Source organism: Squalius cephalus, assembly GCF_949319135.1.
Source record: "Squalius cephalus genome assembly, chromosome: 4".
Lineage (NCBI taxonomy): Eukaryota > Metazoa > Chordata > Actinopteri > Cypriniformes > Leuciscidae > Squalius > Squalius cephalus.
The window spans coordinates 11,600,777-11,620,262 of record NC_137125.1 but is presented as its reverse complement, the minus strand read 5'-3'; the positions used below and the strand labels follow the sequence as shown (position 1 = coordinate 11,620,262).

General features: G+C 39.0%; 1 protein-coding gene across 1 annotated transcript; it reads left to right on the top strand.

Annotated features, from left to right (window-relative positions):
* Positions 1–4,588: 4,588 nt before the first annotated feature.
* On the top strand, positions 4,589–9,119 carry LOC307157261 (E3 ubiquitin/ISG15 ligase TRIM25-like). Its single transcript, XM_079869131.1, has 6 exons — positions 4,589–5,261; positions 5,789–5,884; positions 5,971–6,204; positions 6,891–7,044; positions 7,168–7,209; positions 7,779–9,119. Exons 1-6 carry the CDS (start codon positions 4,689–4,691, stop codon positions 8,312–8,314), a joined length of 1,635 nt encoding a protein of 544 aa, XP_079725257.1. The 5' UTR covers positions 4,589–4,688; the 3' UTR covers positions 8,315–9,119.
* The last annotated feature ends 10,367 nt before the right edge of the window (positions 9,120–19,486 follow it).

Sequence of the window (19,486 nt, the reverse complement as noted above, 5' to 3'; positions counted from 1 at the left end):
AACATTCTTATAAATACTCGAACATTATGTTGGCATTAGTGGAATTGCACTAGCATGGTTTAAATCATACTTATGTGACCGCTATCAGTTTGTAGCAGTAAATTAAGAGATGTCTTGTCGATCACAAGTTCAGTATGGAGTACCACAAGGCTCAGTACTAGGACCGCTGCTGTTCACTCTGTACATGCTACCATTAGGAGATATCATTAGGAAACATGGAATTAGCTTTCACTGTTATGCTGACGATACTCAGCTCTATATTTCTTCAAAACCTAACAAAACCTACCAATTCACAAAATTAACGGAATGCATAGCTGATATAAAAAACTGGATGACTCGTAATTTCCTACTTCTAAATTCTGAAAAAACAGAGTTTCTAATTATTGGACAAAAAACTTCCTCACGTAATAATCTAGAATACTGTCTAACACTTGATGGCTGCTCTGTTAAGTCTTCGTCGTCGGTTAGGAACCTGGGTGTGCTCTTTGATACCAGTCTTTAATTTGAAAGTCACGTGTCTAGCATCTGTAAAACCGCATTTTTCCATCTTAAAAATATATCTAAATTACGCCATATGCTCTCATTGACAAATGCGGAACAATTAGTTCATGCGTTCATGACCTCAAGGCTAGATTATTGTAATGCTCTACTGGGTGGTTGCCCTGCACGCTTAATAAACAAACTACAGCTAGTTCAAAATGCAGCAGCTCGAGTTCTTACCAGAACCAGGAAGTATGACCATATTAGCTCCATTCTGTCAACACTGCATTGGCTCCCTATTAAACATCATATAAATTTTTAAATATTGCTGATTACTTACAAAGCACTAAATGGTTTAGCTCCGCAGTACTTGAGCTAGCTCTTAACGCATTATAGTCCTTCACGTCTATTGCAATCTCAAAATTCCGGCCAGTTGATAATACCTTAAATATCAAAATCGACTGCTGGCGGTAGATCCTTTTCCTATATAGCACCAAAACTTTGGAACAGTCTTCCTACCATTGTCCGGGAAGCAGACACACTCAATGTTAGGCTGCATAGATTAGGTCAGCCGGAACTGGGAACACCTCCCATAAATCCTGATGTACTCGTTACATCATAAAAAGAATGGCATCTACGCTAATTTTAGTGTCTTTTGTTTATCCCGAGGTTTTCCCGCAGCCTGCCGTATCCAGGCCGTATCCAGATGGAACCTGCACCTGGACCCGATGACAACGCAGTGCTGGAGGGCCAACTAATCTCTCCCCTGTGAAGGAACCCTTTACCACTCTACAAATAAAGCGTTGTCGGGATAATTTCGGTTTTGCGTATCTACCCCGAAGTGATCAAATTCTGTATACATTTTTTTAGGCCAGACAAGTAGTTTGTTAAGGCTTGGTTTGTAGGGAATTACAAACCTGCACACATATTCAAATGCTCATAACTATAGAATTAATTCTTGATGCGCACGTGGCCACCATCAGCGTTTATCAGTTTCGCGTTTAAAGTCTGTGTAGAGAGAACGGTGTCGTCTTAGCGGCCCCTAATTTAATAACTAATGATCGTTGCGACGGAAGTGAATCAATCAAAAATAACTTTAGCTGGAAAATATCTTTATTCAATAACCGCTATAAAGCCAAAACAATCCCTGTTACCTTAAATTATCCGTTTATCACTGTAAAGCCGCTTTGAAACAATCTACATTGTTAAAAGCGCTATATAAATGAAGATGACTTGACTTGACTCCTTACAGCCCAGGATTCTCTGCAAATACAGCTTCATGGATCATACTGCAAATAAGATCATTCACTTTGAATTAATCATGTACATTCAGATTATCTTTACACAGTTTTTGAATTGGTGTGTATGTGTATATGGATGTGTATGTGTATGTGTATGTAAGACACATTCTGGCAGAATACAAATAAAAGAGTAAAAGAAGCAGGATGCTTTCTGGAGCAGAGTATAATAGAGCAGTGCTCTATATCACCAGCGCAAACGCTTGTGTAGCAAATTAGCTCAAAAGAAATATTGGTAACACTTTACAATAAGGTTCATTAGTTAACATTAGTTAACTACATTAATTAGCATGATCTAATAATGAACTGCACTTAAATACAGCATTTATTAATCTTTATCAATGTTAATTTCAACATTTACCAATACTTTATTAAAATCTTGTTAACATTAGTTAATGCACTGTGAACCAACATGAACTAACCATATATGACTTTTTATGTTTATTAACTACATTCCAGGAAGTTTGCGGCTGAAGGTTGGAGCCATTCCCAGCCGTTTCCATGGAACAATTTCCATGTACTCCCTCAAAGGCTGTCAGCTTTGGAGAGATCAGGGCCGGGTTTCCCGATAACGATGTATCTTAGCTCTTAAGAGCGCTCTCTATGTGCAATGTTACGAACGCTCGCAGCAATTCCACGAGCGTTTCCCAAAAATGCACTTAACATGAACGCACGAGAACGCGTTTTACGTGCTACTTAAGAGTCGCAGTCCATTCGCGAAGTGCTGTAATATAAACTTATATGGAATCGTATTCTGAATGTTTAGCCTTAATTATTAGGTTTAACCTAATAATCGTCATCTGTGGATTAGCAATCAAGACAAGTCTAAAGTGTCCATTCAGTCGGAGATAACCTACTGGCAAAATGTATGAACAAAAAAACAAACAAGAAAAGATACCTTTCAAAAAAGATTAAATTAATGTAGGCCTAATTTTAGAGGAGATAGAGCGAAACAAAGATGTTATTTTTAACAGATTTAAAGGACACCATACAAATAAGGAAAAACAAAACATCTGGGTGGACATACCGGGGTGTTCAAAGATAAGGGAAGGCGGTCTGCAAGAAATTCCCAATACATGGCTGGTTTTCGTGCACGTCAGCAAGTCTTTGACAGATTTTTTTAAATATATTTTGCCCAGTCTTTGAAGCATATTTCCCACATTACTTCGTTCTTTTATGATTTTTTTTTAGTTCATTCATTTAATTTAGATGTGTATTTTTAATTCCCTTTTTTATTTAATTTATACATTCATTTAAACAAAAAACAATTACAATAAAGTGTACAATAAAAAAGTACAATCAAATACTTACTTTGCAGTGTAATCTGTTAAATCTAGATAAAAGTGTAATCTGCCGGTTGTCCTGCAGGTGACCTCGTAAATCTGTCTTCTTACGATGCACTTGGGGATTTAGGATTACTCCAGAGCACTCGTAGTTCTACGAAGATTTTCAAGTGCTACTTAAGTTACGATGCTTTTGGGAAACAGACCATAATATTAAGATCAGTCGTACGATCATTTTTACGAACTTCTTAGGCTTAAGATGCTTTTGGGAAACGCAACCCAGATCTGGCATAATTGCTGTTCTCTTACGTGAGGTCTCTCATACTGCGTAATATCTTACGCTAGGGGAAAAACTCTTTTCCGCGAGATATTGAAGCCAAAAATTATCCTTAATTTTGAAATAATGTAAAACGCGTTGCGGCAGCATGCATACATAGGCAAGACGGCTCGCGCACCTATTGGCTGCCCTGCGGCAACTGCAGCAGCCTATCGAGAGAGGCCCTTATTGGATCTGACATCAAGAAGAGTTTTTCCCCTAGCGTAAGATATTATGCAGTACTCGTTCCCTCTTCTAGAGAGAACCGAGGTTACGTTTTATGGTTAATTACCAGGGACCAATGTTTCTTAAGCAGTGAATGTATACAAGTATATATGTATAATATAATAAATATTAGATATTTAGACTGACAGTGTGATTGATTTTTACAATAGTAGGCTAGTGATTTAGTGTTATAACTTTTGACAGCAGTTTCTTAGAATACATTTTTGTTACTTGTTCAGTGAGTTGCAATGTAGACCTTCAATATTTAACATCATTAAATATCTTTCTGTCAGTAAAGTTAATCAAAGAACAAAGGGAACAGAGATTACTCACTGCTCTTGACTAAATAAATTTTGTAGCTTTAATAAGAATTAGTCTATATTTAATTTATAATTTATGCAGTGCAGACTGTTTGATAACTTTGTTAAATTTCTGTAGCCAGTAAGGGCACAGGTAAATATGACATTTATTTTATACTATTGTACTATTGAGACAATAACACGTTTGCAGTAATACAAAGATGTCACTATTTCATTTTGTAAAAAATATTACTTTAATTTAAAAGCACTGTGCATTTAGTTGTTGAGAAATACACATTTCAGCATTATCACTAATCTGTGTGCATTTTACTTGAGAACCAAGCAAGTTGACTCATGAAACCATTTGTTTATTATATCGCAATCGCATATCACAATATTGACCTCAATAATCGCAATATGACATTTTCCCCAAATCGTGCAGCCCTACTAAAAGCCCAAAACATTTTATTATGATTTCATGGGGACTTTAAGTTGGTAAGTGAAAACTTAAAAAATATCTTTTCTTTTAACTTTTTGTCAGTTAAAGATAATAAACAAATCTTTGAGTCTTTGATTTTCTTCCATTTCACAATGGAATTTGGGGTTGTAAAAACTTAGCAAGAATGAGGCTCTTCAGTGCCAGAAATGAGGAAGCTACTTTCCAGACACGCCTGTTTTGCACACGTCACTCAAACACAGAACCAGGAAACAGGAATCGCATGATTTCAGGGAAACTGAAGTGTAGTTGAGCTGTTGTGTGTTTGTGTCTCTGTATTCATGCGGTAAAATGGCCAAAATTTCAGTGGATCAGGATGAGTTCCTGTGTTCAGTGTGTCTGGATCTCCTGAAGGATCCAGTGACCATTCCCTGTGGACACAGTTTCTGTAAGATCTGTATTACAGGCTGCTGGGATCAGGAGGATCAGATGAGAGTCTACAGCTGCCCTCAGTGCAGACAGACCTTCAGCCCAAGACCTGCTTTAGCTAAAAACACCATTCTGGCTGAAGTGGTGGAGAAACTGAAGACGACTAAACTTGCTGCTGACTGTTACGCTGGAGCTGGAGATGTGCAGTGTGACGTCTGTACTGGAAGCAAACACAAAGCCGTCAAGTCCTGTCTGGTGTGTCTGAACTCTTACTGTCAGAATCACCTTGAACAACATGAGAGTTTCTTTAAAAGAAAGAGACACAATCTGACTGATGCCACTGGACGACTGCAGGAGATGATCTGCCAGAAACACAACAAGCTCCTTGAGGTTTTCTGCCGCACTGATCAGAAGTGTATATGTCTGCTATGTATGATGGATGAACATAAAAACCACGACACTGGATCAGCTGCAGCACAGAGGACAGAGAAACAGGTATGAACATAAAGGGGTCCATTATGCTTATTTACAGGTTCATAATGTTGTTTATGGGATCTACTGGAATACATTTACATAATTTAATATAAAAAAAAACTCATTCAATTTCTTTAAAACCCACCTTCCGAAAATCGCTGTCTGCTCTGGTTAAATACGCTCGTAATGATGATTGACAGGACTGAATGCTCCTCCTGAACGTTTGTAACTTCAACATTTGACCTGCATAAGACTGCAGCAGTCATAATAGAAATAGTAAGAACAGAAGATTGAGGTTGTAAACTTTTGTGTTCTGTGTAACAGGTGTCATATCTTCAAGAGAAAATAAAACAAGTTAGGAAAGACATGAGGATGAGTAAACAATAAAATAATGTACATTTCTGGGTGAACTATCCCTATAGAACTAGGCACTGATGAAATAATGCTGAAACCTATAATCTTACCATGCAAAATCTTTAGCCTCTCAGTCTCATGTTATTGATGTGTCACCATATTTGATTGTCACCTGTCATTGGTTTGTCCTTTAGCACCAGCTGAAGGAGACGCAGAGGTTGTTCCAGCAGAGGATCCAGCAGAGAGAGAAAGATCTTCAGCAGCTGAGAAAGGCTGTGGTGTCTCATAAGGTGAGTGTGGAGAAGAAGAGAAGTTTGAGAAGTCTCAGTCAGGACTCACTGAAGCTCACTGTGTGATTGTGATGTGTGTGTAACAGCGCTCTGCACAGACAGCAGTGGAGGACAGTGAGATGATCTTCACTGAGCTCATCCGCTCCATTGAGAGAAGCCGCTCTGAGGCGACACAGCGGATCAGAGATCAGGAAAAGACTGCAGTGAGTCGAGCTGAAGGACGACTGGAGCGACTGGAGCAGGAGATCAATGATCTGAGGAGGAGAGACGCTGAGCTGGAGCAGCTTTCACACACACAGGATCACATCCATTTCCTGCAGGTAACAGAGATCTAGAAGAACAGGATCATAGTGGACTTGATCACAAGACTCACAGAGAAACATTTCATGAGAGCAGAATGAGCTGTTGACTGAAGTGTTGATCTGTGTGTTTGGTTATTGTATCATCATCAGTCAGACTTTCATCTTATCATCTACTTTTGAAAGCTCTGGAAATCTCTATGAAAATACGTTCCAAGCTTTCATTGTCTATGAAAATATGTTCCAAGCTCTACAATGTTGATGTTCACTAATATTTCAACTTTTTTTTTTACAACAATGTGGAATCCATGAACTTGATGGTGCCAGTTTCCCCCAGCTAGATTTCCCATCATCTCTTTACATATCTTTTTACAATCTTTGACTTATCCTACACATTTTTTGTAATTATGACAAAAAACAGATCTTAAAACCTTTTATAATAATTTTCATTAACATTAATGAATTTGACAGTGAACTCCTCAAACAGGAAGTAAGGCTGTATATTAGCGATGCTTCAGCGTATTTAAACCACAAAACCTGACCTTGGGATCGTGTCCTAAGAGTCCTTGTGAATTTCAGAGTCACTAACTGCTCAAAAGTTATATATAATGGTCAATCTACTCCTTGCTTTTGAACTGCTTTTCCTGGTCAAATCTATTCAACTCTGACATGTGACGCCATTGAGCTTTGATTTCTGTTTTCTGTAGAGTTTCCAGTCTCTCTCAGCTCCTCCTGAATCTACAGACGTAAATGACAATCCCTTCAGTTCTCTCTCCTCTTTTGATGTCGTGAGAGAATCTGTCCTTCAGCTGAGAGACAAACTGGAGGATTTCTGCAAAGAGAAGAAGATCTCTGACAGAGGTAAAGTCCTGGAGATTCTGCTCTCAGAAATGATCCTCCATCAGAAATGTCTTAGGAACAGATGCAGGGATAATTTTCTCTTGACATGATAATCACACTCTTCATGTCTATTGATTTCCACAGTCACCAACATTGTTCCCAGGACCAGAAACGACTTCCTACAATGTAAGTCACTAAGAAAACAAGCAGAAAAACATTTTTAAAATAGTGTGTTCATGTTTAAAATAGTTACAAAATAGATGTAGGAGATGATAAAAACTTTTACCATTAATTGTAACCAGCACATATGTAAAATGTTACCTGAGAGATATAACATTTATATGTCTATTTATATATAGAGAGTGTTTAGAGAGTAAGAGACAAAGAAAAGAGGAGACAAAGAAAGAGTGCCCCCAAAAAAGAGCCACAGAATAATAGAGACAGAGCAACTGTTACAATCTTCTTCTATCCCTTCCTTGAACATGTGACTGTAACTCAAATGTGAGACGTTCAAACTGACCAATCAGATATTTACAACTTCCCTCATCATACTAAAGGTGTGACAATTCGTATGTACATACATCTTGGCCTGCAGGCCTATGATCACTATCATGTCTTTAGGAATTCCAAATGGTCCTTAGGGTAGAAAGAGGGGGTTGAAAACAGTAAAGCAAATATCTTTGATTATTTTCAATCCTACAAACATGATTCAGAAATTCATAATTCCTGATTCTGATGTGTTTTATTTCCATCAGATTCCCATCGGTTCACTCTGGATCCGAACACATTGAATGACTGCCTCCGTCTGTCTGAGGGGAACAGAGTGATCACATTCACTGGCAACGTCCAGAAGTATCCTGATCATCCAGACAGATTTGATGATGTGTGGCAGGTGTTGTGTAGAGAGAGTGTGTGTGGACGCTGTTACTGGGAGATTAAGTGGAGTGGTGATGATGGTGTGTTTATATCAGTGTCATATAAGAGCGTCAGCAGGAAGGGACGGAGTAATGAGTGTCGGTTTGGATCTAATGATCAGTCCTGGTGTTTGATCTGCACTTCTTCCAGTTCCTCATTCGCACACAATAACATACTGACTGAACTCCCTGTAAAGTCCATCAGCAGTAGAATAGGTGTGTATGTGGATCACAGTGCAGGAACTCTGTCCTTCTACAACGTCTCTGACACAATGAGCCTCATACACACAGTCCAGACCACATTCACTCAGCCGCTCTATCCTGGGTTTATTCTTTATCCTGGGATTCGGGTTAGATCATTAGTGAAACTGTGTTGATGAATCAGAATTGACTGTAGAGAGATTCTACCCATAATGCTTTGAACTGCATGGTAAATAAGTAACAGTGAGATGTTATAGTATACTACAGTGAAATAACATGTAAGAATAAATGTGTGTAATGAACCCTTATAAACAGGAAGATCAGTGTGTGTTTGTGATTCACGATGAGTGACGGTGTGTATTTGTGCTTTTCTCAAACTCTATGGGCCCGCAACTCTATCGGCGCAATGCGGCACCAGTTGCAACAAGTGTTTTTTGTGGCATTGTGCTGTGTGATAAAACTGCACATTTTAGAGTGGCCTTTTTTTGTGGCCAACCTAAGGCACACTGATTTGTGAACAATATTTGAGAGAAATAGGTTTGTGTACATAGAAAAAGTCTTAGATCTTTGAGTTCAGCTCATGAAAAATGGGGGCAAAAAAAGTGTTCCGTTTATAATTTAATCAGCATCATTGCACCTAATTTATTTTCACTGACTGCAAGATAGGCATGTTTGTTAGTTTATCGCGCTGCTCCCCCGAGGAATAGGGTTCTGATGCCCACCGACGTCTACATTATGAAATATAGGCTATATTGTTGTCGTCTCAACTTTTGATTCTATTTTTCTGTTCTAAAAGTTTATTCTATTCTGTTTAAAATTGACTTTAACATATTTAATTTTTGCTTTCGTTAAAATTAACCAAATTCTGTTGTAGCCTAATAGGCATATTTAAAAAATAAATAAAAATAGTTTTTTGTTCTAAGTTTGTTGTATTCTGTTTTGTTTGTTCATTTTTGTTGAAATAATGAAGTGTTTTTTCACAAGACTTTGTGCTGGTGTTTTTTTAATGTTCGTTCAAATAATAGTCTAACAATAGCACGTATCGTTTGTTTTAAATAACATTAACCAAATTTTCTTTCTTTATTTAATAATAAAATTATTACTTTATAACACCAAATCTTAGGTTGTTTCATTATTGTACAGTGAAAGTCAATAGCTCTTTTTTTTTTTTCATGTTTGTTGTAGGCTTATTTGGAAATTACCATAATTGTACAATATTCATATCCAATATTCTAATGGCTGTTTACGTTCACTTAAGACATAACCAACTGTTACTTTACTCACCAAAACTGACATTTTAACATAATTCTGTGCGTTTTTGACCATGCAAGCGCAAAAAGACACGAAAGAGAGCTCAATTCACTACTTGACACTGCATGACGCATACTTAGCATTGAGGTACTATCAGAGTTTTTGTTAATATTTTCAATTAGAAAAATGCCTTATATTCAGGTGTGCAGAATTATAAGGCAAGTTTTCTTTTACAGATAAAATAAGCCAAAAAAGAGATTTAATTCAGACTTAAAAGTCAAAAATTATTAAATGCCCAAGACAAGGATACAATACTAATGCAATACTAGAGATTACAGTTAAAGCATGACCATTGGACAGTGAAATGCTCATTGGGTCAGCAGGGTCAGACAAAAGCAGGTGGAGAAGAAAAAACACATGTTAACTGCAAAAGAATTAGGAATTAAGGTGAAGAATTAAGTGTGAAACCATCAGGAACCCTTTAGTCTTCAGCGCCACCATTTTCCAGAACTGCACCTACCTGGAGTCTCCAGAAGAGCAAGGTGTCAGGATATCAGAGACTTGGGTTAGGTAAAGAATCCTAAAAATGTACCCCCTCTTAATAAGGATCACAAGCTGAAGTGTTGTGAAATACATGAAGACTGTTTTTTTTAGACTTTATAGACAGACAGATTGAGAGTGACTCTTGAAGGACCAGCACCAGATCCTCTTCTACCACTGTTTGAAGAATTCATCTTCCAGAATACGTTTTAATAAGTTTTGGGAGTTTATTTTTAGTCCATCTCCTACCCTGAAGTCCATTTTGCAGAGATGGACTAAAAATATGGAATCGTCTCGTGTCGCCGCTGCGGCTGGTTAGGGCAAAAACTCCTTTTATCACGTCACATCGCGTGTAGTTAGGACACAATGTTAATCGTAAACAAGACCGAATTCAACGTGACTCTTATTTTGAAATGTCTCATTCTGCACTGTACTGTTGCAGCTGCTCGTTCAAGTATAGATGAGGGAGATAAAAATATGCTTCCTTACAACCGTCTAAAACATATTCCTAAATAAACACTGTTAAAGTAAACATTGTCAGAATTCATCAACATTACTTTATAAGCAATCGCTTGGAATTAATGTGTGCTATCAATTGTTTGTGAACTGAAGAAGTCTGAAGCGCTGCTGCGCGAGACTGTAGAATGCGATGTTATAATTTTCCACATTGGACATCAGTTCTGGATGGATTTCTTCCCAAATCATCCCTCCCTAACGTTTTCATAAAATGAGAGTAGATTCTCGTCATAGATTTTGTCTTTAAAAACAGCTTTTTTGTTAAGTTATCGTTCCATTCTCGTCAGTGGAAAAAATGTAATTGATGAAAATGATTCATAATGTTTCTGCTGAGTAAAAGCAACTCACTAGGGGTGCAGCGGATCCTGTATCTGTAACAATCTCTTTATCTCATTACTTGAGAAGACCGTTATTTCTATTTTACCGTCTAGCTATCGATTTTTCTTCGTAAATATCACTGAAAAAAATATGGCTTGTATAGATAATATCATTATTTGGTGCGGTTGTGCTTCAGGCGACACTAGTTCGGATTTCCAGCTCGGGGACTTTTCGTGATCCGATAAATAATTATTTAAATAACTTTTAGTTAAAACAGTAAGGGTTTCTATGCATTTTGGAAAATTATGGAAATTGTTTGGTTTTTAATTTAAAAAATAATAATGTAACCATTAAAACTGACTCCAAAAAAATTGAAACGGGAAAAAAAAGGAATCCAGAAAAAATTAAATGGAAATAAATAGGTTTTTTTTTAAATGATTTTTAAAATGTATTTCATAGGGCTCTAGCAGTTTTAGTCATTTTTTAAATGTATTTCATAGGGCTCTAGCAGTTTTAGATTTCAATTTGTAACAATTATTTTAAATTAAGTCATTTTGTTAAAGGTTTTTTTATATTGACAAATGACATCCTCCAGGTTCTTCACCCTTTCGTCTTCTCCCTCCTCTCTCAGTTTGTCAATGAAGAACAAACGATGATGAAGAGTTAAAGCGCAGTATGCATGTAACGGGATCTTAGACAGTTTCATGATGTTCCTATAAGCTTCATGCAGCAGGACGGACCTTTGTGTTTTAATCTTCTCCAGATCACTGAACATTTTTTCTTCTATTTCTGTGTTTCTGTTTGCAGGTATTTCTCCAATGTATCCATACTTCTCTTTAAGTTCATTAAATGACATCTTGATTTCGCTGGTCTCGGTCACATGTTTTTGGTAGATGTGTTGGCTGTAATGACACTTCCCTGTACACACAGTGCAGTGGTCGTCTTTCATGACTCCACACCGTGAGAGACTTCTGGGAGAAACCCACCAGCAGGGTAAATCATCATGACAGGTCATGACACGTTTGTTGACTGATTTTGCAGCTGGTTGCTTTTGAAAGCGTGGGGATTTTTTTTGTGAAATCTCTGTTGACTGTAAACTCAAAGTCTCTCTGTTACGCCCCGTGACTCAAAAAAGGGGACGCAACAAAATAAAGGGGACATAAGAAAGCCAATTCGTAAAGAAACGTTTTTATTCAGATAAGATAAATATACAAAAACTATGTACTGTAGTAGTCAAAAGTCAGTAATGTCGTGCTGGGTGTATGTGTGAGAATGTAATGTGCTGTAGTGTCGTGATGCATGCAAAAAGAAACATAATCAAACAATAACGAAAGCAATCAAGTTGGCCGCCCGCGCCCTCTGCCATCGAGCTTGCTTCTCTTAAAGAGGCAAGGGAAATTAGGCACAGGTGTCACGGATGCAACCAGGTTACGGGGGGGCGGAGTCATCCGTCTGCTACTGGGAAAAACCCAATGAAGACCCAGGTCGTCACACTCCTCCCCTTAGAACAGGGATCTGTTAAGAATCCCTGCAAACAAACAACAAACAATTGAAACAAAAACATAAGCCCCATACAGAAAAAAATTTATGAAATACCAAGGACAGCAACCAGAGCCAAAAGTGCCTTTTTTTTTTTTTTTTACACCAATTTAAGCAACATTCATAGGGGAACGTGACAGTGCGTCTGCCACAACGTTTTCAGACCCTCTAATGTGCTTAATATCAAGGCAGTAAGCCTGAAGAAACAAAGACCAACGTATCAGCCTTTGGTTCGGACAGTGAAGAGAGTTTAAAAACGTCAATGGGTTGTGGTCTGTATAAATGACAACAGGTTGACTTGAGCCAACATAGATGTCAAAATGCTGTAACGCCCAAATCAAAGCTAGAGCCTCCTTTTCCACCACGGAATAATTTAGCTGGTATGAGTTGAACTTGCGCGAAAAGAAGCTGACAGGCCGAACAACCCCCTGTTCATCAGTCTGTTGGAGAACAGCTCCCGCTCCAACCTGACTTGCGTCAACCTGCAAAGAGAATGACCTTTCAAAGCAAGGAGCAGCAAGGACAGAAGACGAACACAATAAAGACTTAACATTTTCAAAAGCTAGCTCACAATTTGACGACCATATGAACTTTGTTTTGGCTTTCAAAAGATCGGAAAGTGGTGCAACAACTGACGAAAAGTTACAGCAAAAGGAACGATAATAACCTACTAAACCCAAAAAACGCATAAGCTCTTTTTTGGTAGTAGGCGCAGAGTATTCCTGAATAGCTTGAACTTTTGTATTTAATGGTCGAACTTCACCATTTCCGACCACTTTACCCAAGTATGTCACCGTGGCTGAACAAAATCACACTTGGCTAAATTCACAGTCAAGCTAGCTTCCAAAAGGCGCATCAAAACTGCACGCAGACGTTGTAAGTGCAAGTCCCAACTGTCACTGAAGACAACCAGATCATCTAAATACACAGCACACCCCTCAAGGCCTGATACCACACGGTTCATCAGGCGTTGAAAGGTGGCAGGAGCATTTCGAAGCCCAAAACTCATTACTTGGTAGGAATAAAGACCTGATGGAGTAACGAAGGAAGAAATTTCTTGAGCTCGCCGAGTCAAAGGCACCTGCCAGTAACCTTTTAGCAGGTCAAGTTTGGTTACATACCTAGCTGAGCCTACCTGGTCAACACAATCGTCCACCCGAAGGAGTGGAAAACAATCAGGCTTTGTCACAGCATTTACCTTTTTCGAAAGTCTGTACAAAACCTTACAGACCCATCAGGTTTTCCTACTAATAGACATGGAGACGCCCAGTCTGAACACGAAGAAACTGCAATATCATTTTCTTGCATATACTTAATCTCTGCTTCCATCAAATCTCGTTTTTCTGGTGACACACGATAATAACGCTGTCTGACAGGGGAAGCATTACCCACATCAATATCGTGCTCAACCCAGTCTGTTCGAGACGGCGTATCTCCAAACAACCCAGGGAAACTCCGCAAAAGTGCACTCAACTCCGCTACCTGCGAAGGAGACAAGTGGACCAGAACATCATTTAACCTTTCCAGAGACTCAGAATTATTTAAACGTCCACGTAAAATACCATCATCTGGTTCTTTACCCTCATTCTCCATTTGCCCGGAGCAAAATCCAGCTCCAGCACCTGAAACAGCAAGGAGAGGAGAACGAACAGGGTTTACTTCCGTACTAGACTTCTCATAATATGGTTTCAGTAAATTCACATGATATAATTGAGTTAACTTTCTCCGAGACGGAGTGAAAATCTCATAATTTTCATCACTCAGTTTACGTTTTACCACATACGGGCCTTCAAATTTTGCCTCAAAAGGAGAAGATGGCAAAAGACGTGACACCAGAACCTGGTCTCCTGGCTCAAAAACACGACGTTCCACCTGGCGATCATACAACCGTTTCATACCTGCCTGTTGTTTTTTAAGATGAATTCTGGCCAATGCTCTAGCCTCAATTAACCTGTTAAGCTGCACCAGTGCGTGGGCGCACTGAAGCGTTTTTTTATTTATATAGTTCAAAGTTACTATCAGATTTAATGTTATACCTTGACAAACTATACATCATTAAAAAGATATAATACTCAAGTTTCAGTATTTGACCACTATTGTATTCTGAGAAACTTATAGTGACAGTTATGTCTTAATTTGTGTCAGGAGTTATGAAATGAAAAAATGAGTCGATACCTTTAATATGAATTATGCGCGTCAGCCGCTTTCATTCAGAAAAAAAACTCCGTGCTGTCGTCATGACAGCGATACACAAACCAACGTCCTTCAGGGCTTTAGCTCAAAAATGTGCAGATTTGGAGAAATATTGATATATTCTCATAGATTCATGTCATATTTCTAAAGACAGGAATAATATTTATTGAATTTATACCCAAATGTGTCGATGTAATCATTGTGAGCGCTTCTTACTGAGATGTGTTTTCAATTCATACCAATAGCCTGAGGGCGCTATATGCACAAAAAAATAATCCATATATGGAACATGAAGAAGAGCCATAATCATGTGACATTCCAGGACGTCACTGCTACACACAAAGCTACAGAGATCCCGCTGTAATAATATGCAGATAAAAGATGTTTTGAAGACAATAAACATGTTTGCTATGATATTTGATTTGCCTGTGTTCTTCAAGCCATACCAGGTATTTTCATAATAATAGATTATATTTATAATGTAATGCTAATCGATATAGACTTTATCATCGTGCATAAAACTATAAATAATGTTTTCTGTCTGATTTTTTTTTTTATCTGAAGCCAAATTATATCACAGAAGATTATTTAAAACACTCGATTGCGTTATGAAGTAAGTTTGGAGCACAAACATGGTTTTAATCTCATAAATGGTCGTGTATTGATGGTGTGCTAAGCTAACATGCTAGCTAGCCCAGGTGCACCTGCCACCAGGGGTTATTCTTTTATGAATTTTGTTCTAAATAAGAATGCTTACTGATATGTTTTAGTGCATTTGACCACTATTTAGTGCACTTCAAATGTGAAGTGAGAACTTTGATAAAAGAAATTAGGGATTGAAACCCTATGAATAGCATGTGAATAGCCAGTCGTTAGTAACTATAATGCAGACAAAAGAAATGCATATTTCGAGCCATAACCAGGCTGGAGAGGTGTGAATGTGTGCAGGGGGAGACTGAGACTGAATGGGGCTCGTTTGCACCACAAAACAATAGAGACAAAAGACTGAATGGATGCTTAGACGATGACTAAACATCAGTAGCATTTTTAGAGTAGCCTAATCAAAATAAAGTCATGACATGATCTTGAAAAACATTTAACTAAATACAGAGTTTTAGACTTATTATCTTCATATTTTAAATATAACATGGTCAGACATGTGGCTTTAGCTGTAGTGCATTTCTAGATTGCTCCAGTGCCAACTTCAATTTTATTTTCATTAATATGTTTCATAAAAAAAAAATTCTAATAACTTTACAAAACTTTGAAGCTATTTAAAAAAAAAAAATCATTATGACAATAATTAATTCTACATTTACAATAAACTACCAGGTGTCAGCTTTCAAATGAGATCATACTTGTGCTTTTAGTGCAAAGGGTTCATGAACTGTATCTGTTTCAGTTTGGGTATGTCATTTCTGGGGATTTTTCAAAAGTGGGGTTGCAGCTTAACAGGTTAACCTCTGTCTAAACCCATAGACGTACGACAACAGATTTTTCGGCGAGTCAGAAATTTTGACTGAACTTTGTAACACTGCCAAAAGCCCACGAACTTTATGACCGAAAACTAAATCGTTGGGACTAAACCCAGTGCTTTCGTGCACAACCTCACGTGCAGCCAGTAGTAACCAGGGCAAACCCTCCTCCCAATCTCTGTCCAACTGCACACAATAAGCACGAAGAAGAGACTTCAACGTTTGATGAAATCTCTCCAACGCTCCCTGGCTTTGCGGATGATGCACACTAGCAAGATTATGTTTGATTTTAAGCTGTTTTAAAACCTGTTGGAAGAGATGAGAGGTAAGGTTAGTACCCTGATCACTTTGAATGATTTTAGGAATGCCAAAAAATGACATGAATTGTGACAAAGCTCTCACATTTGATCGCGATGTAATTGTTCGCAATGGATAGGCCAAAGGAAAACGTGTAGCCAAACACATGACCGTAAGCAAATATTTGCTTCCCGACTTTGAAGGTGGCATAGGGCCCACGCAATCGACAATAAGGTGTTCAAAGGGATTACAATCAGCAGAAATCGGATATAACGGAGCCGGTTTCAGTTTCTGATTTGGCTTACTGGTTACCTGACAAACGTGACATGACTGTATGTAGGTTGAAATATTGCTCTTTAAACGTGGCCAAAAAAAATACTGCAAAACACGATCATAGGTCTTGCGCACCCCAGAATGACCCGACTTCTCGTGTGCAACCTCCAACACACCATGCCGAAATTTTGTGGGAACCACTACCTGAACAATAGGATCTCCCACAAAATTCTCACCATGAGGACTCCATTTCCTCAGCAACAACCCATCTTGTACAAAATAGCTTCTAGCCTTATCTGGTACGTCGCCATCCTGAAGTGCAGAGGTAAACAGCTCATCCAAAGTGGAATCTGACTGTTGTTCTTTACTCAGCTCATCTGCAGACAGAGGAAAAGACAGAGCAGATAAATCAGGTACAGGCAAAAAAATGTGCTGTGCCTTTAACTCACTCCTTTCTTGAGGCTTCAAATGCTCCATACTTTTAGTCATAGCGCGAGTTACAAGACCCACAGGGTCTACCACCATTTCGTGCTCACTCAACTCTCCACTAGATGAAACCATAGGAGACGGAGACGCATTTGGCCACACCCTGTCTCCTGCTAATTTGTTTCCCAAGATAAGGTGTACACCCTCAATTGGTAAAGCAGGACGCAAACCCACTACTACTTCACCAGTCACTAAATCAGAGTGAAGCTTAACCTTATGAAGAGGAACTGTTAATGTATTTAAGCCCATACCTCGAACTAAAACACTATTACCAGTTTCAGATTGCACTGAAAACGGCAAAATGGACTCTAAAATAAAAGAATCCATATGTTACGCTCCACGCGTATTTTGTGTTTGTTTTCATTGATCTGTGCACGTTAGTGTACTTCACACGTGTTGGCTGTTGTGCTCATTATTTTCTCTTTGTCTCTAGCCCACTCTCTCTGCTCGCAGGTTGCTGTGATTGGCCGAATCGGACGTCAGTCATTATTAAGGCGGCGCTTGAGAGCCAATCGGAGGCCATTCAGCTGGTTCAAAAGGATGGCGTTTTCATTCATGCTTTCCCTCTCGATCGCGAACTGAGCTCGTTGTAGCGGAATGAGTTTTCTTTGATGGATTGAGCTCTTTGTAGCGGAATGAGTTTTGAGCTCTTTGTAGCGCAATGAGTTTCCTATAGCGAATCGAGGTTTTGTATCTGCCCGCGTCTGAGTTGTGTGCTATGTGCTTTGATATTTGTGATGTGTTGTCTATCTTTTTTTCGTTTGCTATGAGACCTTGATTAACAGCTGATACAGCGGGAAGAGAACGCAGGTCAGTATATCGCGATATACACTGTACACGTAGCAGATGATTGTCTAGACACACTAGGTAAGAAGTGAGCGCCACTTAATGTATGTTCTGTTTTGTTAGATAGTTAGTTACGGTGCCGGATGCACTGAAGATTTCGGTTTGTTTTCTACATTTTGCTTTGGTTAGATTAGGTTTAGATTAAGGGTTGTTTTGTTATATTTTGTTCTTTCCTTTGGCGCCGCTTTCGTTCTTTTCCCATTTTATTGTTTGTTTGTTTATCTACATTTTCACCTTGTACATAGCGCACATCATTATTATTATTATTATTATTATTTTACTGGAACTAGTGGCTTCGGCTTTATGTGAATAAACGTCCAGTAATTTCTCTTTCAAAGTTGTCTGTCATGTTCTTCCACCTCATTCCATATCCAGCAGTACGTTAATATGTAAATGTTACGGTACATTCCCTAGACTCTAAAAGTTCGTAACATTAAATGGGGGCTCGTCCGGGATAATAATATTTATATTGTTCCCGAGATATTAAATGCTGCTGGTGTGGATGGTGGAATGACCATGTTCAGTGTTTTCTTTGTAGAGCGTTAGTGTTCGCGAGGCAGTGATTAGCGGATGGGCTGGTTGATTATATGGTTAGTGATTTTGACAGGAGTAAGTATGGCTGATTTTGATTTAAATACCTTTGTTAGTGCACCTACGGTGGAGCAACTTGATAAGTGTAGGAAAGACGATTTGCTGTGTATCGCTGCTCACTTCCAGATCGCTGTTTCGAGGCAGCGGCTTAAAAAAGAGATTAAGTCTACTGTGTCCCAAAGGTTGGTGGAACTGGGTGTTCTAGAGCTGCCTACAGTAGTCGGGGAGGGTTCCTTTGGTGCTGACGGTCGCCCTGGTGAGGAGGAGGAAGGTGGAATGGCTGAGGTGGAGGGTTCCGAGACCAAGGCCGTTCTGCCGCCCTTTGAACCTTTTACGCCGGGCTCGGTTGAGTCTGGAGGAGGTGATGCGCGACTGAAGGTTCGCATAGCGCGACTCCAGATGGAGGCACGCGAACGGGCAGAAGACCGTCGGGCTGAGATGGAATTCCGACTTGAAGTCCGCAGACTCGAAATCGAGGCGGAGACGCAGGTGAAGCTGCGTGAACTTGAGTTGAGTGCAGGCAGGGTGACACCTGTTCCAGTTACGCAACCCTTGCAGCCCGCTGGTGCTGGCTTGGGGGGGACCACCTTTGAGGTCAGTAGACATATTTCCCTTGTGCCGCAGTTTCGAGAAACAGAAGTTGACTCATATTTTAGTGTGTTTGAGCGGATTGCGTCTACACTTTAGTGGCCTAAAGAGGTCTGGTCGTTGCTGTTACAGTGCAAGCTAACTGGCAAAGCTCAAGATGTGTGCGCTACATTGTCTTTAGAGGATAGCGTGAATTATGAAGCCGTAAAAGCTGCAATTTTGCGCGCCTATGAGCTGGTACCCGAAGCTTACAGGCAACGGTTTAGAAGCCATAGAAAAAATTCCAGTCAGACATTCGTTGAATTTGCGAGGGAGAAAGGCATTTTATTTGATAAGTGGTGCACATCGAGCAAGGTAAATGATTTTAAAAACATGCGTGAATTAATTCTTTTAGAGGAATTTAAGAATTGTTTATCTGAGCGTGTTGTCGTTTAC